Raw genomic sequence first — 24,338 nt, forward strand, 5'->3', positions numbered from 1 at the left:
TCAAAACCAACCGTTAAAAAATACGGGATCCGATTATTTTAAATTCCAGGATGCAAGAGGTTTAGGGATTGACCTACTCTCTGTTTCTCTAACCTGTCTGCAACACTGTCGCACTACAGTACATTCACGCATTTCCAATGAATGTAGAAATTGTTATATATTATATTTGAGGCAGTAATGTTATTGAAAGCCTGGGTTAAGGTATATATTTGATGCAGTAATATTATTAAAGGACCTGGGCTGAGATACCCACACTGTGTGTCTGTTAAAGCTGCAATTAAGGGATCATAAATAATGAGATAATTAGTGATTTCAACCACCTACTTGGTTACAGATAAAGGGCTAATGGAATTGTGTTCTGATTGCTGGAGATTCCCTGGAGTGTACATAATTTATGGGGGGAGTGGTGTTTAGTCCTAGCTAAGAAGGCCATTGAACTTCAGGGAATATAGATGGTTTCAATTACCGTACCAGCCTCCCTGAACAGGCGCCAGAATGTGGCGACTTGGGGTTTTTCACAGTAACTTCATTTGAAGCCTATTTGTGACAATAAGCGATTTTCATGTACTTAATTGGAGGAGTCAGCTCTGTCTGCAATCTTTTGCAATCTGTTATCGGATTTTAAGTTGAACAGCAGTTTTGTCTAATGCGGTTCAGTTGAGCAGAAGTAAAAAATTGAAAACAAAAATCCATGGGGGTTGGAATTTTCCAATTTGATTCTATCTCTGCTCATAAAAGTAAAACTGTGCATCACGTGAGGTGGGAAAGGGGGCAAAAATATTCTTTGAAAAAAATAAGGCAAATGTATTGTGATCAATCAAAACAATATTGCTCAAAATATTTTGATAAGATATTTTATAAGGTACAAAATATTTTGAAGGTCTTCCATTGATCAGGGTACATTATCAGGAATAACTGTTAAAACTAATCTGCCGTTGTATAATGCAAGTTACTGACGCCATATTTTATTGGTGGGAATGCCTCTATCAGTTCGCCAGTGATAATACCATCTGATGAGTCGGGTACTGGTTTATTTTACCAAATGGTAAGCTTCAAAGTGTGCAAAACATTATAGATTGAGCCCATGTAGCCGCAAGGGCTCTTTCTGATAACTCCATTGTCTAATTTCTGTACACAGTGGCCAATTGGTGGGTACCTATAGAGTTGGTGAAACCTGCTATCGCTGCTCTTTTGAAATGCTCCAAAGAACCATAAGATAGCAAACTCACCAATTGCCCATTCCAGCGTGTTGAAGGTGAGCTGTTGCTGGGGCAAGAGGAGTGGTTGACACAACATGCTGTGGTGTGCCAGAGGCTACAGGGGTGCCACTGTGTTTTGGATGCTTGCATTAAAAGAATCCACAAGAAAAAGAAAGATCAGACAGTTACGGTGTATCCTCAAGACATTGTCTCAAAGAGAGCTAATAACATCAGGCCTTATAATTACTTGCCAAGTGTAGCTCCAGGGGGAAAGGAAGGCAAGAAGCATAGGAAAGATTTCAGAGAAAGGAGATTTGCTGAATGGTATGGCTATGCCTCCAAACTCAACCTTGCCAATGTCTTCCAGCATTTTATTCAGGAACAAATTATGGGTCATTTCATCATGTAGAGTGAGCTTCCTCTGGATTTCAGGGCCACTGACTCACGTGGTCCTTTGTTGATGGCTCTTAAGCTGAACAGTAAATAGAATTAGGGGAACACATACCAGCACTTGAATCCTGTTTGAGCATGTGTTCTGAAGAAAGGGGCAGCAAGTATGTGAAAGAGAGTCCATTTACCTTGATACTTTTTTGCATGCCTGGAAGCCTCTTCCAACTTTGACTTCGGTACTCCAGATCTTCAAAGTCTTGTTGAACTGTGCGGCCATCTTCTTACACACACACATTTAGCTCGCCACCTTTGCAGGAGAGTGGCTTTTTGCCCCCAAAGGTAACCCCTGTGCTTTGCTGCAATGCCTGCATTGTCACTGGAGCTGTGCTTTGGCACAAGTGACATTGCCTCTGACAGAATAAGAATGTTCCTCATTTGAAGGCCGACATTATCCCTGAGAATGGTTGGATTTTGTGACTGGTAATTAGTCATCAGGAGGTTTTGAGGGGCAGTGGGCAGCATCCCTGCCTCTGAGCCAGAAGCTATGCGTTCAAGTCCCACCCCAGGGCTTAATGAGCAAGGAAGGTGTATTCATAACACGTCAACATAGATGGAGCATTAACCTGCAAATCCTTCCAACATATGTCAATGGCAGGCGGTAAGAGTGGGACGGATTTATGATCAGCCATGTGATGGAAAGGACTATAGTGCCTCTATCAACACTATCCATAGCTCGAGATTACAACATGTAAAAAAGTGCATATTGTCACAGCAACTGTAACAAAGCACCACCAATTAGTCAAGTTGGAGGACCGACTCTCTATGCATGTTGACCGTGTGTAGCAGAACACAGACAAATGAAAATTTCAAATCATTGACACAGCTCGCTCACCACTACAAATATACTTGTATTGCAGGTGTGCAGAACCCCAGTTTTCTCCCCGATTACAAAATTGAGGCTAGTGTACATGTTCTGCATTATACAAGTTATATTCTGCAATAAAGGGAATTAAAAATGTCTTATACTGATAAAGTCATGCATCAATATATAGATTTCAGTTAATTTCAATCATGTTGCAAACTCTGAATCATTACAACTTAAAGTCACACTTGACACAGGCCATAATTTGCCAAGTAAAGTCACCAAAATGCAAATACTTGTTTGAAAAATCTCTGACTTTCAGTCAAAATGAGGACACATCACTTTCTGAAAATACCACCTCATTGACTTACTTACCACATCCACTAGCTGTGAGATTTCGAGTCCAAACTTGACTTTTATTGTATCGGTGGCATTTCTAACTGGTCTGACCCATTTCTGGTATCCTCGAAACAAGTTTTTTAGCAGGGTGTCCTCGATCTCTGCAAGCAATTTAATTGTTCTGGCAGCTGGAACAATGTAGTGCAGAGAAAACAGTCAACGGCAAAGTCATAGGTTGAAAAAAAAACATTCTTGTAGAAATGAGACCTTCTGCAAAACGGAAATTGGCCAACAATTGTGACTTTTGCCCTGTGGAATTGCTAATTTTCCTGGCAAGCCTGATAAAAAAGGATGTCTGGCGGCTTCGCTCCATGTCGGCCCTCTTTGCCCTGACCCTGGGTTTCTCGGGATAGAGTGGAGCTTATCGAAAATGTTCAAGCAGTGCAGTGTCCTGCAGGTAGCGCTGAACCTATTGTTGGGACAATAATGTGCAAGGTAACCCTCTCCATCCTCCCCCAGCCTCCACCAAGATGATCTTCTGGCATCACAGTCTTCTGGTCACTATCTTTGGAGCAAAACTAATTTCCCCTTATATGGTCCTCATTCTAATCAATAAAAAAGATCAGGCAGGGTGCAGATTTCGCTTGTCTGTTTTGTATTACTGAATAAGGTGAATTTCACCCCTACTGCCTGCATTTAAATAAAATTAGAGGTAATTGTTTCTTCCACTATTAATTCCAAAAGTAACTTCTAGTTTTAATTCTACTTCGATGTCAATATATTTATTTCTCAAAACTTTTTCTTCTCATGCGAGTTGTCTGTGATGTTAAGACAACTTTTAAAATGGAGATTTTTGGTTCAGTCTTTTCCCTTAAAATTTACTCTAGGTTAGAACTAATCATTGGGACAAAATGCACAATTTAAGATGAGGACTATTTTTATGAAAACAACATAAGTAATGTTATTAAGCTTTACCCCCAAACCGCAAGGTTCCTTGCTGGCAGAAATATTTGGTAGATTTACCCCTTACGTTTCTGAAATTAAATGGTGAGGCAGAGCTCTGAGGTGCAGAGGGATCTGGGTGTCCGAATGCATGAATCACAAAAGACTCATGTCATGTTCTGTAGACTGGTCAGAATGAATAATGATCTACAGAACATCCAGTTTAAATAGTTTATTATGAAACGACTGCGTGATTAAGATAACTAGGATAAATAAAATAATAAACTGCAAACACTAATTAACTATTGTAGAGCTACTGCAAATACATCTATCCTCCAGCATGACCTACTCCCAACTCCCCAGCCACAGGGTCACATGGTAGATGTACACTGCCACTTAGTGCTCAGAGGTCATGCATAACATTATGTTGTCATGTGAGAGTCCCTTTAAGAAAAGTATGTTTTATCAAATGGCTGCAGTGTGGGTGGAGCTGGAATGTGATTCTGCTTTTTACTTTCATTTTGAGCTGGAAGCTCTTTGTGGCTCTGTGTTTTAGTTTCGCTTTCAGCTGGAGAGCTGCATTCAAACCAAGCAGATGTATACTGGTGTCTCTCTGTTGTGTTAAACAAGGTGTTTAGATCACTTGATAATTTGAAAGTGATAACTTCTCTGCAGAGAATTCAAACCTATTGTCTTTGTTAAAAAGTGTTTTGGCTTATGGATGTTAGGAAAGTTACTAAGGGTTACCTATAGAGTACTGCATCTCTTTTGGGGGTTATTAGTGTTGGTAGTTGGTAAGATATTTACTGTGGGTTTATAAAATATTAACTTGATTCATAGAATAAACATTGTTTGGTTTAAAAATTATTTTAGTTCTCTGTTGCATCACACCTGTAAAGTGGGCACTTGTGTTCCCCATAACCAAAATCTATTCAAAGTTGTGGATCAGGTGAACTCCATGATATACTTTGGTGTTCTCTAAAACCTGGGCCATAATAATGTACAAAACTTGCTTTATGCATATCATCAAAGCTCATGGGCGGGATTCTCCGTGAACCGGCGGCGCGGGCAACTCCGGCGTGAAGGAGTGGCATGAACCACTCCGGCGTCGGGCCACCCCGAAGGTGCGGAATCCTCCACACCTTCAGGGGCTAGGCCAGCAGCGGAGTGGTTTGCGCCGTGCCGGGCGGCGCAGAAGGGGCTTGGCGCCACACCAACCAGCGCCGAAGGGCCTCCGCCGGCTGGTGCGAGTTGATGCATGTGCGGGAGCACCAGCGTGTGCTGGCGTCATCCCAGCGCATGTGCAGGGGGTTCATCTCCGCGTTGGCCATCGCGGACTGTTACAGCGGCCGACACAGAGGAATAGAGTGCCCCCACAGCACAGGCCCGCCCGCGGATCGGTGGGCTCCGATCGCGGGCCAGGCCACCGTGGGGGCACCTCCCATGGCCAGACCCCCCCCGCACCCCTCAAGCACCCCGGAGGCCGCCCGGGGGCCCACCGGTAAGTACTTGTAATGTACGCCGGCGGGACCGGCCGTCAACGGGCGGCCACTCGGCCCATCGCGGGCCGGAGAATCGCCGGGGGGGCGCTGCCAGCGGCCGCCGACCGGCGCGGCGCGTTTTCCGCACCCACCAAATCCCCGGCGTCGGAGAATTTGGTAGCCGGAGGGGGTGGGATTCACACTGCTCCCCGGCGATTCTCCGTCCCAGCGGGGGTCGGAGAATCCCGCCCCATATGTAGATACAGCAAGTAATTAGGAAAGGTAACAGAATGTTATTGTTTGTTGTGAGGGGAATTCAATACAAAAGTAGGGAGGTCATGCTTCAATCATACAGTTCATTGGTGAAAGAACATTTGGAGTACAACATACAGTATTGGTCTCCTTATTTAAATGCGGATGTAAATGCATTGGAAGCAGTTCAGAGAAGGCTAGACCATTACTTGGATTGGCCGGGTTGTCTTATGAGGAATAGTTGGATAGGCTAGGCTTGTATCCATTGGAATTTAGAAGAGTAAGGGGCTCCTGATTTAAACAATATAAGATCCCGAGGGGGCTTGACAGGGTGAAAGTAATATCAGGACATTTGGAAAGTCAAAACACAATCCATCAGAATCAGCGTGGTTTTATGAAGGGTAAATCATGTTTGACTAATTTGCTGGAGTTTTTCGAAGATGTAACAAGCTAAGTGCATAATGGGGATCCTGTAGATGTCGTGTATCTGGACTTCCGGAAGACATTTGATAAGATATTGCGCAGAAAGCTAATACAAAAGGTGTGATCATGTAGGGTTAGGGGTAATTTACTAGCTTGGAAGAAGACTGGCCAACAGACAGAAGACAGTGAGTCGAGATAAATGCGTCTTTTTCTGAATAATAAGTTGAAACTAGTGGGTGCCACAGAGGGCCCAACTATTTACAATCTATATTAATGACTTGGATACAGGGATAGAAGGTTCTACAGTCAAATTTGCAGATGACACTAAAATAGGTGGGACAGTATAAGTTGCAATCAGGAAATAAGAACCTTAAAAATGGATGTAGATAAGTTAGGTGAGTGGGCCAAAACGTGGCAGATGGAGTTTAATGTGGATAAGTGTGCGGTCATCCATTTTGGTTGGAAAAATGGAAAGGCAGCTTATTATCTAAATGGGGAGAGACTTCAGGTTGCTCCGCTGCAGAGGAATCGGGGGGAATCACAGAAAAGTATCATGCAGGTACAGCAGGTAATAAAGAAAGCGAAAGAAAGTTGGCATTTATAGCTAAAGGAATAGTATGGAAAGGGGGGCCGGTTTAGCTCAGTTGGCTAGAGAGCTGGTTCATAATGCAGAGCAAGACGAGCAGCACGGGTTCAATTTCACTCAAAGGGGAAGACAGCCTATGGTCACTGGGACTATGGCGACTTTACCTTAAGCGTATAAAAGTAAGGAAGTGTTGTTGCAGCTGTTTCTGTGGCTATGACTCATCTTTCATTCTCACTCCACAGTATAAATATTTCCCACTTTCTCTGTCTGTTAGCTTTGACAAAGAGTCATTGGACTCGAAACGTTCGCTCTTTTCTCTCCCTACAGATGCTGCCAGACTTGCTGAGATTTTCCAGCATTTTCTCTTTCGTTTCAGATTCCAGCATCCGCAGTAATTTGCTTTTATCTAAGAATAAACCAGCTTTATTAGCCTCGCCACAAATCTGCCACGCCACAGATTTTCTCGGAGCCAAACCACAGTGCAGATTAAGAATTTAAATATGATTTCTGATAAATAGTAAGCTGTTATGACACCTTGATATTGATAACAGTCGATTTCCGGTGATGATGATGTGCTGAGCGGATGCTCGAAACGTGGCTCTCCTCCTTGAAACTTGAAATTAGGCACTTTTAACCCAGAATAGTCGGCTAAACCCGGGGAATAAAACCCTCACCCTCCTGCAACACCACCACAATGAAAGAACCATGCCAAGCAACAGCAAGCCGAGGAACCGAAGAGACGGCAGAGGCAGTAAAAGCCGGGAGAGAGAGACCGAGGCGATGGCAAACAAGTGGGGCGATGATGTCCCGGCCACACCCGAACGGGATGGTCTGCCGGAACATATTCCGGGCTACCTCCCGATGTTCGAATGGAGGGAATTCCTAACACAGCAACTCCAAGAGCTCAAGGGTGCCACCAAACTGGAAATTATGGCACGGTGAAAGTGGCGGTAGCGGAGTTGCTGGTCCCCATTGGAAAAGATGGAGCGGTAGCTGGAGATGCGGATGCTTGCGACCAGAGACCTGGAGATTTCTGCGACCGACCAGAGCGATCAATCGCCTCACTGGAGATAGAGATGGCAAGGTTGGTGACGACACAAGGGACACTAAGGTGGAAGGTCGAGGACAAAGTAAATCAACCGTGCCTCCAGAACCTCCGCATTGTGGATCTACTGGAGGGCACCGGGGGCAGGAATCTTTGGGTGTACATGCCTCAGATGCTGGGCAAATGGTTGGAGGGGAACGTTTCCCCAAACCCCCAGATTTGACAGATCCCACAGGTCACTCAGGCCAAAGCCCAAGGGCGCAGGCAGCCGTAGGTCACCATTGCAAAACTGCACCGGTACTGATGCAATTACACAAAGATGAGAGTAGGATGTAATCGAGGCTTAATTACACTGAGCTCTGTGGCCTCCTACAGCAGCTGACGAAATGGCTGCTGTACTGGGAGCACACATATTTGTACTCCGCCTACTGGGCGGAGCCAGCAGGCAGGGATCTACCCCCGTACCTGTAGTACAGGGGCCTTACCGTAAAGCACCTATATCAACATCCTATATATACAATATATACATCAGTGGTGACTACCACAGGTGCCAAGGCCGGGAAAAGATCCTGAACTAGATAAGACATACAAGATCCTGTAAATGGGAGGGTCACTCGATCCGGATGTACCAGGACATTGGGGCAGACCTGGCCAAGTCAATGCAGCCCTTTATAAGAACAATGTGTGGTTTAAAATGCTGTACCCGCCAAGCTCTGGGTGACTTTTCAGGGCAGGGTAACAGATGAATGTCTGCACAAGCATGGGCTGGGAAGGCAACAAAACCAGCAGTAAACCAGGCTCTTCATTGTATCAGTGCATTAAAAATGTAGAGACTATTTGCGCGGGTCTGAACCGCCTCGTCTTCAAACCTGACTTTGAGTTTCAGACAGGAGGGGGTGACAGCAATCAGATGAAGGAGGGACTGAGGAGGAGGAAAGGGGGCAAGAGACAAGCATCAGTCTGGGGGGGGGGGGGGCAGAGATCGGCCCCGGGGGGAGGGGGCACCACCACACTAGTGGGTGAGCTATCACAAAGAGGTATGAGTGATGGGGGGGGGGGGCTGCAGTGCCAATGGGGAGAGGGTGCCTGTTGACAGGGGGAGAGAATACTCTGGGGGGGCAAAACTTGTAGAGGGCGAGACAATCCCAGGGGGAAAGCCGAGGGTCAGAGGGGATAAGGGCACTAGATTGGCTATGATAGATCACCCACGGCGGCAAGGAAAACAAAAGCACCGCAAACAGCCACTTTGGATGGCCCCCTAACAAAGAGAAAACCTGGAGCACATCCACAAGGTTGATCCCGCAGGAGGGAGTGCGGGGGGGGGGGGGGCAGAAACCCCTCCGTCAGAATAGTCACCTGGAATTTCCGGGGACTTAACGGCCCAGTGAAAATATCCAGAGTCTTCGCTAAGCTGAAAAGTATGAAAGCCGACATAATCTTCCTCCAGGAGACCCACCTGAGGGAGAAGGACCGACTGCAGGTAAGAAAGAGTTGGGTGGGACCCTTACCGTTTGTGCTGCAAAGCGAGGGCTTGGGGGGGGGTGGCCATACTGCACAATAAGAGGACAGCATTTACTTTGATGGGGACTGTTACAGACCAAGGTGGACGGTACGTCATGGTTAGTGGTGTCCTGGAAGGGGCACTAGCTGTCCTGGTGAACGTGTGTGCACCCAACTGGGACGACCGGAATTCTTGAAGAAAACCATGGCTGAAATCCCCGATAGAGACACACACCGATTCATTATGGGGGCGGGTGAGGGGGCTTTAACTGTGTACAGGACCCACAGACAGACAGATCAAAGCCTAAATCAGGGAAAACTCAAACATGGCGAAGGAACACTGACGTGTTCATGGAACAGAAGAGGGCAGTGGACCCATGGAGGTTCACACACCCAGGGAGAAGGAATTCTTCTTCTTCTACCAGGTACACAAGGTATATACTGGGGATGACTTCTTTGTAGTGGGGAAAGCGGTGCTTCGAGGGATAGTGGGAGCGGAGTACTCCGCAGTAGTAATCTCCGACCATGCTCCACACTACATGGATGTGAAGTTGGAGACAGGTTGGGCACAACGATCCCCATGGAGGCTAGGCATGGCCCTCTTGGCCGAGAAGGCATTCTGCGGACGGATATCACAGGCCACAGACCGGGACGTTACCAACAACCAGAATGGGGAGGCCTCACCCTCCATGTTCTGGAAGGCATTGAAGTCAGTGATAAGGTGTGCAAAGATAGGAAGGAGAGGGCGGCTAGGCAAGAGCTGGTCGACTCCATGCTGGAGGTGGACCGGCCGTACTCTTCGGCCCCGACCGTAGAGCTACTAGTGGGGAGGAAGCTATTTATGAACTTTGGCCTATTCCCCATGGGCAAAGCAGTGAAGTGGCTCTGCCAGACACCGGGGACCTTTTACGATCACAGAGACAAAGCCGCCTGCTGACTCACCAGCTGAGAAAGCAGACAGCCACGAGGGAAATACCTCAAGTTAGTGACATCCGCACCAGGCTTGTTGCCACACAGGTAAGGGTCAACGAGACCTTTGCAACTTTCTACTGGGGGCTGTACACCTCGGGATAAAGCAGTTCCTCAAATGGGCAGGACTTGCTGGTCATGGGGGAAGGGAAGAGACGGGGCCTGGAAACACTATTAGAACTGGGAGAAGTCATAGAGGGTGTCAATTCCATGCAGGCGGGGAAGGCACCGGGACCAGATGCATTCATGGCGGACCTCTACAAAACATTTGCCCCAGCATTGGCCCCACATCTGCGAGAGATGTTCACAGACTCGCTCGTAAGGGACACCTCATCACTGACACTGGCACAAGCCTCAATATCGCTGATCCCCAAAAGGACAAAGACTCAACTGAGTGTGGGTCCTACAGGCCCATCTCACTACTCAACACAGATGCAAAGAGCCTGGCGAAGGGCTTGATGAGGCATCTGGAGAGCTGCATGCCAGAGGTCGTCGAAGAGGACCAGGCGGGCTTAGTCAAGGGCAGGCAGCTAACATCGAACATCAAGCAATTGCTAAACAGATAATGATCCCATCTTGGGAGAGTACACCAGAAGTGGTCATCTCCCTGGACGCAGAAAAGGCCTTCAACAGAGTCGAGTGGAAGTACCTCATGGAGGTATTGGAACGGTTTGGGTTCAGGCCAGGGTTGACCTCCTGGGTGAAGGTATTGTACAGCGTTCCCATGGCGAGCGTACGGACAAACACCACCATCTCTGAATACCTCCAGCTGCACAGAGGCACGAGGCAGGGATGCACGCTATCCCCCCCTGCTGTTTGCCCTGGCAATGAGCCACTGGCGATCGTCCTCAGAATGGCAAAGGGGTGGACAGGTATCCAGAAGGGGCACAGATAGCATATAGGTTCATGGATGATCTTCTCTTTATATCTCAAACCTCCGGGCTAACATGGAAGGGATAAGGAGTTTGGAGCCTTCTCAGGTTACAAACTTAACCTGAGCAAAAGTGAGATCTTCCCTGTGAACCCACAGGGGGGAGGGAGAGAGCTGAAGGGACTTCCGTTCAAACAAGCCAAAGCCAAATTCCGCTACCTGTGAATCGAACGACTGGACTTGGATGCACAAATGGAACCTGGCGAGTCTGGTGCAGGATGTCAAAAGGACCTGCAGTGGTGGGGCCCACTCCCACTCTCCCTCCCAGGGTCCTCTTCCTGTTCAGATACCACCCGATCGACATTCCCAAGGCCGTCTTCAACACAGCAGGCAAGCTAATCATGGTGTTTGTGGGAGTGGGGGAGGGGGGAGGGGTGAGCAGCAGAGGATCCAAAAGAAGGTCCTACAAAGGAAAGGAAACATGGGAGGCCTGGCCCACCCAAACTTACAGCTCTACCACTGGGTGGCCACAGCAGCAAGAGCGAGGGGATGGGTGAAGGAACCGGGAGAAGAATGGGTGGAGATGGAGGAGAATTCCTGCATTGGGATATCCTTCCAAGCCCTAGTCATGACCGCATTCCCATTCCCGCCTGACCTAGTACTCGAGAAGTCCAGTGGTAGTAGCCACGCTCCAAACGTGGTACCAGATGAGACAGCACTTCGGCCTAACCGAAATGTCCACCATGGGCCCCATCTGCAACAACCACAGGTTTACTCAACAGTAACGGACTCCACCTTCAAAAGGTGGAGACAGGACGAAGGGACACTGACAGTTAGGTACATGTACACGTACAAGGACGACAGAGTAGTGACCCTGGTTGGGGGGGGGGGGGGGGGTGAGGTGGTCATGGAGAGGTTCCAATTGCCAAAAAGAAATGAGCTGAGACACATACAGGTCAAATCCTTCCTCTGTAAGGAAACTACAACGTAACTCCAGATACCAGGACATTCGTTAGTCGAAGAACTGCTGGTCGCGTGTGACCTAGGGAAGAGAAACAGTGGAGACCTGTACCGGCAACTGTTAGAGGAGGTACACTCTCCCCTGGACAAGACAAGGAAAAAATGGGAGCAGGAACTAGGAGCATAGAAATAGGGGGAGGACTTTGGATCGATGCACTGCACAGTTCGAGCTCCGCCTCCACATGTGCAGGGCTCGGCCTAAAGCAGGTAAAGGTGGTGCATGGAGCGCATCAAACTGGAACACAAATGGGTAGGTTTTTTCTGGAGGTGGAGGAGAAATGCGAAAGGTGCCAGGAAGGCCCAACCAACTTCAACCACATGTCCTGGGCCTGTCACAGACTTGCCACCTACTGGACGGCCTTTTCTGAGGCCATGTCCAGGGTTGTGGGAGGGGAGCGGGAGGGCGGGTGGGTGAGGACACACAAGGAAATCGAGAGGGACAAGGGACTAAAACTATAGATAGACATCTGTAAATACATGCCCAGGTCAAACTGGGAATGGTAGCAAAGGTACGCCGATCAAAGTGAGGACACGGCCACAGCAGGAGGGAAAGTGATTGCATGCAAATATCTGTACTGACTTTTAACTTTGTTTTCTTTCTTGCTGATTTTTTTTTTGTTATGTTTTTTTGTAGGTTTTTTTCTCTCTGGTCAGCTCGGTTATGTAAAGTGTAACATATAACATGTGAAATACAAAATGTGACAACCAATAAAAACACTTTAAAACTAGGATATTGGGAACAGCAAGTGCATGTTTATGTCAGTGAGCTAATCCAAACCTTAGGACTTATTTTTTGTAAATAAATTTTAGAGTACCCAATTTTTTTTTCCAATTAAGGGGCAATTTAGTCCAGCCAGTCCACCCAACCGGTACATCTTTGGGTTGTTGGGGTGAAACCCAAGCAGATAAGGGGAGAATGTGCCAACTCCACACAGACAGTGACCCAGAGCGGGGCCGAGCCAGGGTCCTCAGCGCCGTAGGCAGCAGTGCTAACCACTGCGCCACTGTGCCATCTGCTTACGACTTATTGACCTGACATCGAGCGATACAGAGAAAGAAATAGAAAGGGGTTATCAGAAATTCATTGGACTTATCCAGCAAGTATTGAGTCATGTAGATCAGAAAGGCTGGAACCTGCATTGGGTGTAGGCATAATTTGGATCTAAATTTGTTTCAATAACATCAGCTACAGGAATTCTAAACTGATCACTGGCACCAAAAGGCACTCAGTGGGGTCATAACTCATTCAGAAGAACTTCCGGCACAGAAACAGGTCATTTGGCACAACTGGTCCATAATTCAAAGGGGACCCACTCATCATTTCTGCTCCACTAACCTCCTCCCACTTCATCTAACCCAGTGAAGTGGGGAAGGAGGTCAGGAAATGAGAAAAAATTGGGGGGAACAGAATAAATTTGGGTTGGCACTAGCACGTACCATTTTATACACACCATAATCTCCTATACTCACGAGCCTGTCAGTCTCTATTGAAAAGGTTAGTCATAAAGGCCCCACCTTCTCAGCCTTGCCCCTTGCCTGAGGTGTGGTGATCCTCAGGTTAAATCACTACCAATCAGCTCTCCCCCTCAAAGGAGAAAAGCAGCCTCGGGTCATCTGGGACTTGGCAACTTTATCTTAATCAAAAGCCATTTGGACAAATGGGTACACAATTGGAAAACCTCAGAATTTATTTTTAATCTGTGCCACATTCATTGATTTCTCTTTGGCTGTTAGAACATAGAACATACAGTGCAGAAGGAGACCATTCGGCCCATCAAGTCTGCACTGACCACTTAAGCCCTTATTTCCACCCAATCCCCATAACCCAATAACCCCTCTTAACCTTTTTAGACATGTGGACAATTTATCATAGCCAATCCACCTAACCTGCACATCTTTGGACTGTGGAAGGAAACTGGAGCACCCGGAGGAAACCCATGCAGACACGGGAGGAACTGTGCAGACTCCGCACAGTGACCCAGCAGGGAATTGAACCTGGGACCCTGGCGCTGTGAAGCCACAGTGCTATCCACTTGTGCTACTGTTATGGGTCAGGGTTTAGAGAACCCCAAAGTGTATCATGGAGTTCACCTGACCCACAACTTTTAATAGATTGTGGTATGGGGAGCACACAGCCCACTCTACAGGTGTGGTACAGCAGAAAAGGACAAGTATTTCTTTAAAACAAAACAATGTTTAATCTATGAACGCAAGTTAACCTTTTTTAAAACAAACAGTGAACATCTAGGCAACCATTAATTCAAATACAACCGCAAAGACACAACACTAAGTAACCCTGTAAGCTGTCCTTTTAACATCCAAAAGACTTAACTAACCTTCAAACAGGAGCACATTAGGTTCACATTCAATATTGAGACCTTTTAAAATTCTGGGTTCACCAAATGATCCATAGATAGTCTTTGGATGGCAGAGATCAACCGTACAGCTCTTTGTTTAAACTTCAGATGCAGCTCAGTGAAAAACACAGACACACGCAAGCTTTTCTCAAACTGAAACTAAAAAGCAGAAGTAGAGCTCAGCTCCACCCACACTCCGACATCACTCCAGTGACATGAGCAGCTCCATTTCTTTAAGATACATTTCTTAAACACCCATTTCTTAAAGGTACTCTCACATGACACTACCGTGCTGTTGAATTGCGACAGACAGTTCTGCCTGGTGTTATATTTTCTTACCAATAATACTGCCAGTTTATTTGGGAGAACTATCAATGTTGGAGAGGGTGACATGGTCACATGGGCAGATGTTATAAATGGCTTTTCAAAACTTGGACCAAATAATGACTTGTTCACATTGATTGAACAGTACCAAATCAGTGTAAATGTAGCCAATCTTTATCTACCACATTAGATGGTGTCATTCAATCGGAGCCTGCAATGCTTGAAAAGCAAAGAATCTTAATTCGTTGTCGGTTTAAACTGAACTCTATATCGTACAAGGAGTGCACGTACAGTCTGTTAAAGTTGCAATGTTGTCAAAGGTTCTTACATGTAGAGACTGGTATCATTAACAATATTGTGACCCTTAGGCTTTTGGTCCCTTGCTATTTAATATATTTAATTGTTGCATTCCATCATGTTCTTGCTATGGAGGGAGTACAGCGAACGTTTACCAGGCTGATTCCTGGGATCGCGGGACTGTCATATGAAGAGAGCATAAATCGGTTAGGATTAAATTCACTGGGGTTTAGAAGAGTGAGAGGGGATCTCATAGAAATTTACAAAATTCTAACAGGATTAGACAGGGAAGATTCAGAAGGAATGTTCCCAATGGTGGGGTAGTCCAGAACAAGGGGTCATATTTTGAGGATAAGGAATAACCCTTTTAGGACTGAGGTGAGGAGAAATTTCTTCACCCAGAGAGTGGGGAATCTGTGGAATTCGCTACCACAGAAAGTAGTTGAGGCCAAAACGTTGTGTGATTTCAAGAAGGAAGGAGATATAACTCTTGGGGCTAAATGGATCAAGGGATATGGGGGGGGGGAAGGTGAGATGAGGGTATTGAACTTGATGATCAGCCATGATCATAATGAATGGCAGAGCAGGCCTGAATGGCCTCCTCCTGCTTCTATTTTCTATGTTTCTATGGAGAATAGTGGCATAGTAGTAATGTCAAAGGCCTAATAATCCAGAGTCTCTTGGAAAATTAAAACGAGTTTGTTTAATATCAAAAATCAAGTTTTGGAATAAAAAACTGGGACTGGATTCTCTGATTTGGAAACTGTCCCCACGCCAGCGTGGAAACAGTGCTGGCACAAAACGGCCACCAATTCCCCATTTTGGTGGGGGCTAGCATGCCGGCCTGGCGAATTGCCGGGTCCGTGGCTGCGCATGCGCACGGCGTTGGCCTGCATCGGTCGCGGCGTGCTTCATGGCGGATGCTGCTCATGGACCCGGCCCGCAAAATGGTCCCCCCCTTCGGCCGGTTTCGACCACACGAGCCCCATGCCGTCGGGAACTCGGCCGGTCGGGGGCGGGCCTCAGGCAATGGCCTGAAGCCGTGGATAGGTGGTGCAGAGTACGCTTTGGAGGGGGCGGTGCCTCGCGGAAGCGGGTCCGCCCCCGATTCTGTTGCGAATTTGGATTACCGGCCCATCACCGAACGCGATTTCTGCATCGGCGACCGGAGAATCCAGCCCAACATGTTTAGAAAATAGTTGAACACTGTATGGTGAACTCAAGAAAATTTGGGGCTGAAGTCTGGACAACTTTTACATCTCTTTCAACTTGATCCTTAGCTATTTCAGCACTATTCGTAACACAAAAGAACTTGCATGTATTTGGGGGACTATCTTTGGTGAAAGTGAAGGGGGGAGCTCAATGGGTGCCGTGCTAATAAGGCATGTCTATTTGAAAGTCTGGTTTCAGCGGGCTTTACTGATTCAATTTGCTTTGAGATTTTGAATTTGCCTAGACAGACTAAACTAGACAGCTGCAGGTTTAGAACTCAGTTGCATATTTGAAAGAATTTCCGTTGGGCAGCATTTTTGTGCTCCTTGCACCGATTTTCACTGAAGGTGTGGAATGTGCTGGAGGACACACAGCAGCACATTTTGAGATGGCTCAGAGTCTGATTGAGAGGGTACATGAGTTTCAGATGTGGCGCTGGAGGTCCTGCTGGAAGAAGCCAGAGGATAAAGGAAATCGTATACAAACAGAGGGGAAACAGTCCATCTTTGCCTCTTGACCCTCATGCCCCTCTGCACTGCAGCATTTGGTGAACGTCTGTCTGGCTTCATGTTCTCCTCCCATTCCTGCTGCAGACCCAGTGGTGGTGCTCATGACCAGTTGGCTGGTGACTCCTGTAAGGAGCGAGTAATGTACAATAATGCAGCATTCACTCTTTTTAACTGAGGTCCTCAGAGAACTTGCAGAACAAATGTTGCTCAAGTGCCGGTGAAGCCTTGTCAAAGTGTCCCAGAAAGCCTCATGATGTGTTTCACAAGCTCTCTTCAAATCGCCAACAGCAAGTGAACAGTAAAAGGCGATAAACCTTTAATTATTGCTCAGAATCCTCTGCTATAATTTATTTACTCTTAATCTGCTGGACGCAGACGGTGTAGGATTAAAGGTCAGCCACTAAAATACCTTGTTGTCTCTTTAATAAGCACTAGCAGACAACTTAAGTGGCAATCAACTGCTTAATGATTTTTTCCAGCCGATGCTCACTCAAGTATCAACTCCTCTACATGATGGCATCTTGTGTTAAACATAGGCTACATTGACATTTTAACATAAGGCGTCATCTTGGTCACCTCAGAGACTCTTTCATGCGTAAAGTATCTGGGGAAAAACGGCAGGTATTATTTTATTTGATCCATAGGAAACCTTTTAAATTTCTCCACAATTAATTGGAACAAAACTGTCTAATGGGGAGATGAGTCTGATGATGGCTGGCAAGGGGGTATTCGGTGGAGGATGATGGAGGGGAAGGTGAAACGGCAAAGGAATTAATCATGGATTGAGGAGGGAGTGAGGATTGGAAATAGGAGAGAAGAGGTGATGACTTAACGGTTGTTTAAAAAAAAAAAATTTTTTAGAGTACCCAATTCATTTTTCCAATTAAGGAGCAATTTAGTGTGGCCAATCCACCTAGCCTGCACATCTTTGGGTTGTGGGGGCAAAACCCATGCAAACACGGGGAGAATGTACAAACTCCACAGGGACAGTGACCCAGACCCGAGATCGAACCTGGGACCTCGGCGCCGTGAGGCAGCAATGCTAACCACTGCGCCACCGTGCTGCCCCATGACTTAACAGTTGTACAGATAATCAGTCTCTGAGGTGAAAAAGTCTGTAAGTTCCTTCCAATTAGTATTAAAGGAAGGTCACTGAAGGAAAGAGTCAGATCAGCTGACTATTTCACTGTAATCTATAATATTTGGCCATGGAGATATAGGTATGATATTGCTTAAACTTTGCCAGAAGATGTTTGGAAGTCTAAGTGGACAGCCTGAGTACATTGCAATATGAGGCTTTCCAATGCTTACTTGAGATGCCAATAGCACTCACAACAAGGATTTCCTCATTGGGAAGCTATGTTGGCTATCATTTGTTACAATGCTAACAGATTTCATGTCATAGTTTTCACTTACTCAGTATGATGAATATTACCTGATTTTGATGCTATAATATCATTTCTACAAAATTTTGATGACCATAATGTTAGCTGATTTTGATGCAAAACCAAGAAAAATATTAATTAGTCGGACTTTGGTCTATCACATTTTGTCAATATAGTTAGTATATTCAGCTGTCTATTCATTGTAATATTGTATTATGTATAAGCACAGACGAACCCACATTGCAGATTTATATTCATTCTTTTCTGCTTACAATTTTCTGCATATTTTCCCCAGAGTTTCAATGAAATGAATGCTCAAGACAGAAGCAAAAGGGAAGTGACACTGATCATAGACAGTGATAGGTTGATGTCATGAATACAGCGATTATCATACGACTGACAGGCATGTAAAATAGAGGAATAGTGGCACAGGATGAAAGCAGAATTATCCAGGAGTTAAATTCTTCATCTGATATTTTGAACTTAACTCATTAAGTGATTGCAGGCAATAATTTCCGATGACAGTATGAATTACCCATAAACTGTGGCAGTAATCTGTAAGTACCTTTAGAACCCTGGGGCTTGTTTAAGACATTCATGTGTGTTTTAAGGTATATATATATTTTGAGTTAATGAAGTTACGTTTTTTGGTCAATGACAGTTATCATGATGGACAACCCTGGCAGGATGCTCGATGTTCATGATGCCTCATTGATCTAGATATGATAATGAGGATTACTGTTTATGAAATTTCAAGAGGAAATAGAAACCCTGTGACATCTTATGATTTGCATAATTGCAATCTACATAAAACATTTACTTGTATCCTTCAGGTCAATTACACTTTCCAATGAGCTAGCAAACCGACTTTACAATGACAATTGCATTTTAATGATTTACTCTGCAGTGTTAGTTCATTTAGTATTTCAGCATTGTTGAAATATCACCCAACTTGAGTAACGCAGAGTGATTGCATTGAAATTCTTCAAGTTACATTTCTTCAATATATTTCAAAACTGAAAGGTAGGAAAGCAGCCCAGAAATAGAATTAGACATTAAAATTATCACTGAAGTCCTTCCTCATAGGAGAAACCCCATTGCTCTGAAAATTCTCAATTTTACTAGCGATTATTAACCAGAGCCTTTAACGTTTCCAATTCTGGTACAACTGCGATTGTCCGTTATAAAAGCAGAACCACCTAACTGTTACTAAACAGTTAAAGAGCTAAAGGATTTGAATTGACTCTCTTACAAATGATTGTAGTAGCGCCAATGATAAAATACTAACTTCATTTAAGCTGCCTACATTGCAAAGGTATCTGCACTTCAAAAGTACTTAATTGCCATAGTGTGGTCATTCTACGGTTGTGAAAGGTGCTACATAAATGCAGGTTTGCGTCTTTTTTTTCCTATCTGACATGTTCATTTCAAACCTCATACTAGATTACATCAGGGGCAATGATATTTTATTCCCTGAATCAAGCAACATAAATGATCGTTATTATAGGACAACACCTAAACTCACAACAACAGGAGTGGTTGAGGCAAGTACATTTAAGTAAAGGCTAGATGGGTACATGAGGAAGATAGGAATAGAAGTTAATGTTGATGGGCTTAGATGAAGCAGGATGAGAAGTACGCTCAGGTGGAGCATAAAATCGCTGGCATAGACCAGGCATGCCAAATGGCCTTTCACTGCACTTTACATTCTATGAACAGTAATTCTAAGCAAGAAAAGGGTCACTGCAATTTCAAAACAACAAAATTCTGCTAAAATATTAATTAACCATTTTTTAAAGAAAATGTTTGACCAAATTTTATATGTTTCATATCAAACCCCATCAGCTATTTTGAGATGGTACACTATGAAGTTGGATGCTTTAATGTCTCCATCACTGAATTTAATAGGGATAGTGCATGGGCTTCCTTCGGGTGCTCCGGTATCCTCCCACAGTCCAAAGATGTGCAGGCTAGGTGGATTGGCCGTGCTAAATTGCCCTTAGTGTCCAAAAAGGTGGGGTGGGGTTACTGAGTTATGGCGATAGGGTGGATGTGTGGGCTTGGGTAGGGTGCTCTCTCCAAGCACTAGTGCAGACTGGATGGGCCGAATGGCCTCCCTTTTATGAATTCTGTGATTATTGCAGTCAGAATACTGAACCGATTAAGCCAAGTAATAAAAATAATACATGACCTATCAATGGGGGAATAGCTATCAAGATGGAACAAGCTTTAATTCTCAATGAAGGACCAAAATGGGGATGAATGCTGCTGGATCTGTGTGCCATTGATAGATCTTTAGGAACAAAGCTGAGGAAGTGGCATAAGTGTATAAAGTCCAAAGAGAAAAATGGAAAATAGGAAATTATTTTTAAAACTACTTTGGTCAGCTTTTCATCATAAGTGAGTGAATTTTGCCTCGACCCACACTTCTGCACACCTCTCAAGTTACTGTAGAACTATACAATACTGTATAATTATATAATAACTATGATTTACATTTTTCACAAGCTTTAGCTGGCAATAGGCAAATAAAAAGTATCTTACTTGGTCATACAGCGTTAAAAAATTGCATTAAAAACAGGTAAATTAATTTAGTTGCGTTTATCATGAATATTTTAATATGAGATTTACATGTGAAATTTCATTTGCTTTTAACTAGGCATTTTAAATATTTGCTATACAGTGTTAGTTCATTTAGTACTTCAGTTTTGTTTGAATATAGAACAGAATCCCTACAGTGCAGAAGGAGGCCTTTTGGCCCTTTGACCCTCCGAAAGACCACCCTACCTAAGACCACTCCCTGCCCTATAATTCCATAACCTCACCTAACCTGTGGACACGAAGGAGCAATTGATCATGGCCAATCCACCTAACCTGCACACCTTTGGACTGTGGGGGCAGCACGGTGGCGCAGTGGGTGAGCCCTGACTCCTCACGGCGCCGAGGTCCCAGGTTCGATCCCGGCTCTGGGTCATTGCCCGTGTGGAGTTTGCACATTCTCCCCGTGTTTGCGTGGGTTTCGCCCCCACAACCCAAAGATGTGCAGGCTAGGTGGATTGGCCACGCTAAATTGCCTCTTAATTGGAAAAAATTGATTGGGTACTCTAAATTTAAAAAAAAATCTTTGGGCTGTGGGAGGAAACGGGAGCACCCGGAGGAAACCCACGCAGACACGGGGAGAAAGTGCAAACTCCACACAGTCACCCGAGGCCGGAATTGAGCCCGAGACCCTGGAGCTGTGAGGCAGCAGTGCTTACCACTGTGCCACCATGCCGCCCTTATCATCCAATTTGAGTAGCACAGGGTGCTAGCATTAAAAGTCTTCAATATATTTCAAAACTGTAAAGTAGGAAAGAAGACTGGAAATGGACTTAGACATCACAATTCACAGCATGTGATGTTACTTAACCTAATATTCCATCGGTTACTCCTCATTAACGGAGACATTTAATTGTGCTGAACATTTGTACAGTGCTTTACTAATTTCACCACTCCTTGTGGAATGCCTGAATGGAAACACATGGAGCAAGTCTTTACTCTGGGCGAATCTGCCTCTTACATCATCAGATTAAGAAGCAGCCAGATGGTGGAGCTGGGAAACGCTGCTTTTCTCTTCAGTCCTTGCGTCCTTACCTAGTTTCATTTCATAATCCGATTTATTTTTCTTTTTTTTTAAAAAGCCAGTTCTTTCCCGTTCGCAATCACCCTTTTCTTTAACCTATGCACTGCTTCCCCTTCATTTGGGACGAAGAGTTCTCTTAATCACTTCACTTTAGGACATCTTTCACCCCTCGCCTTATCCCGGAAACCTCTCTCGTCTTCTCCAGGGGTAGTCTCGCCTGGAAATAGCTGCAAAAACTCTCAATGTTAATCTCAACCACAGCAGTAATTGGGGAGGGGGCCAAAGCGGACATAGGAGTAAAAGGGACACAGAGCACACAGTGTGCCAGCGTAGGCAGTGTAGCCACTGGGAGTGTGGGGTCAGATAAACAGTCCCCAAGCAAGCTTTGGCAGAATTCTCCATCTGTCTCCTAGACTGCGCACATCTGCATGTCTCCAATCCAAGCCTAACAATTTCAGCCTCTAATTATTAATCGGGAAGGAAGGGGAGGGGGGGGGGTTGTTATAAAGGACTGACAGTCATGTTTAGGCAATTCTATTTTCCCATCCAGTTTCTTTTTCAGACTGCAGTCTGGACCCTTGATCAACGGGAGGAGGGGGGAGAGGGGAGGAGGGAGATGGGGTTCTTACCTGTGGTACCAGGCAGGGACAGGACACACATAAAGAGGGCTAGTAGCAGCTGCATGTCACCTATTGAAGGGCCGTGTTGTCAAACTGTTCAGCCTTGAGCATCAGTCACCGAATCCTTCCCCGGCCCAGATAACTTCTCCGAGCCCTCCATGTGTGGGTGAAGAGGAAAGTCAGGGCGTTCGATGCCAATGGGTCGACGAATGTCCCAGGAGGGGGGAGTTACATCTCAGGACAGATTGCGATGGAGTGGGTGCTCTTTCTTTTCTTTTTAAGAATCTTCCAGCCTCACAGAGAGAGAACATTGCACTGCATCGCTTTCAGCCACGCTGTACCACAAGAGCAGAACCCTGGGTCCTAATTGCCGTCGCTTTCTGCTCCTTGAAATCTAACCTTAAAGTTGGCGGAATTATTCATGAGCTGCTTCACATGGCGAATAGCATCAGCCATTTACAGAGCTCGGATTTGGCCGACCGTTTTACTTGAATTGCAAAGATTTTTTTTTAATTTAGAGTACCCAATTCTATCTTTTTTCCAATGAAGGAGCAATTTAGCGTGGCCAATCCACCTAACCTGCACATCTTTGGGTTGTGGGGGTGAGACCCACACAGACATGAATTACAAAGATAAACTTAAACACTAGTTACTATAATATAATAAGAATAATGATTTGTTTTGTTTTTATTTTATAGAAGGGTGTGGGCACAGGGCAGTAGCAACATGCGCGAAGCAAGAAGCAGAAAACACCCCAGCAAGTGGGAGACACGGGTGTGTGTGCGGGACGAAGCGACATTGCTTCAGTTCTCAGCTTGTAGGAGGGGCAGCAGCTAATAGAGAATGGAGGACAGGAAACAACACACACGCTAACAAGGGGAAGAGGAAGCAAGGTGACTTGTAACCTGTTGAAAAGGCAAACTGCAGAGAGCAAATGACTGAGGTTGTTGGGAGGTGGGTCAACAGAGGGGCATTTGAAGTGTGTTAGGAAAACAAGGGGATTTATATTTATATTTATAATCATTAGAAACAATGTATAGTTTTAAGCAGGTTTAATTTCATGTTTCTGTGCCTTGGAAGGGTGAAACCTATAGTTAGATCCAGGCTGGACAAAGGTGTTTCTACGTGTGGTGTTTGGTTTGAATTCCAACTGTGGTTCCATTGTGTTTAGAGAGGGCCACAGCTTGAGGAGTAAATAAACCAGCAGTGGTTTCTTTGTGATGGGAACCCTGTAAGGTAGAGAGGATTCTGAGGAGAACTAAGTTTTAGTTCAGCTGAATTTGATTGCAGTTGGAGACAGGATCCTGGGGAGTCAATAGTTCTCAACTCTGCCAGGAGAAGCTGGACAGGGCAAGGGAGTTGCAATGATATATACTGCCTAAGGAACAGGGTGCAATCCAGATAACCAGGAAATTGGAGCAGAAAACATTTCTTGAGATGACTGAAGTTAAGAGAACTGAGACCAAAGTACTGTTCAGAAGAATTCAAGGAAGAGTAAACAAAGTGTTCTGACTGAAAGAGACAATTGCATTTACTAGATATAAAGTTGGACAGCAGACTTCAGAGGTAAATGAAATGATTGATGTCATTTTAATACAGTCTAGGGATTGAGAGTTAAAACAAATGTGAGCAGTTTGTACAGCAGTCAAACCAAAGAAATCCTAAAGAGGGTGGTGTAAAATCCTGGACTGGATTTCCTATTAAAACTGAAGAGGAAGCTTTGTTTCCAATTGTCATTTGTCAAACCTGGACTGGATTTCGGAAAAAACACTATTGTGAGAGAAGATTTTAAAGCATATCTTTGGCAGTGGAGTTTAGAAACTCCCAGCTAGGGGGAAATCTCAGGAGAAATCCACAGACATTAACTTATGTTCAGTGCAGAGTATGTGTAGTTGCCCGAAGACTATCTGTGTGTTTAAAGGGACTTTGTTCAAGGAGACCATTGCAGGCTACTTTGTAATCCATGTCAATCTTAATATCTGTCCATATTTGTGTGATGGCAGAGAATTATTGTATCATAATCCAATTTTTCCATATTGAATAAAAACATTTTGTTAAAACTAATAAGTAGTCCTGTGACTCTGTCCTTAAACAGTTTAGAAAGTTAAATAATTGTTATGGTCTTTTGAACCA

At 45.1% G+C, this 24,338-nt stretch overlaps 1 protein-coding gene across 1 annotated transcript in view; it reads right to left on the reverse strand.

Moving 5' to 3' along the window:
* LOC140429811 (neuronal acetylcholine receptor subunit beta-3-like) overlaps positions 1 to 22,547 on the reverse strand; it is a 61,517-nt gene extending 38,970 nt beyond the window's left edge. The window contains exons 1-2 of the mRNA XM_072517258.1: positions 22,215 to 22,547; positions 2,827 to 2,978 (exon numbers count right to left, since the gene is read on the reverse strand). Coding sequence (XP_072373359.1) covers positions 2,827 to 2,978; positions 22,215 to 22,269 — 207 coding nt within the window. The 5' untranslated portion in view covers positions 22,270 to 22,547. The remainder of the gene's footprint in view (positions 1 to 2,826; positions 2,979 to 22,214) is intronic.
* Positions 22,548 to 24,338: the final 1,791 nt, after the last annotated feature.

This window comes from Scyliorhinus torazame, chromosome 9, assembly GCF_047496885.1.
Source record: "Scyliorhinus torazame isolate Kashiwa2021f chromosome 9, sScyTor2.1, whole genome shotgun sequence".
Lineage (NCBI taxonomy): Eukaryota > Metazoa > Chordata > Chondrichthyes > Carcharhiniformes > Scyliorhinidae > Scyliorhinus > Scyliorhinus torazame.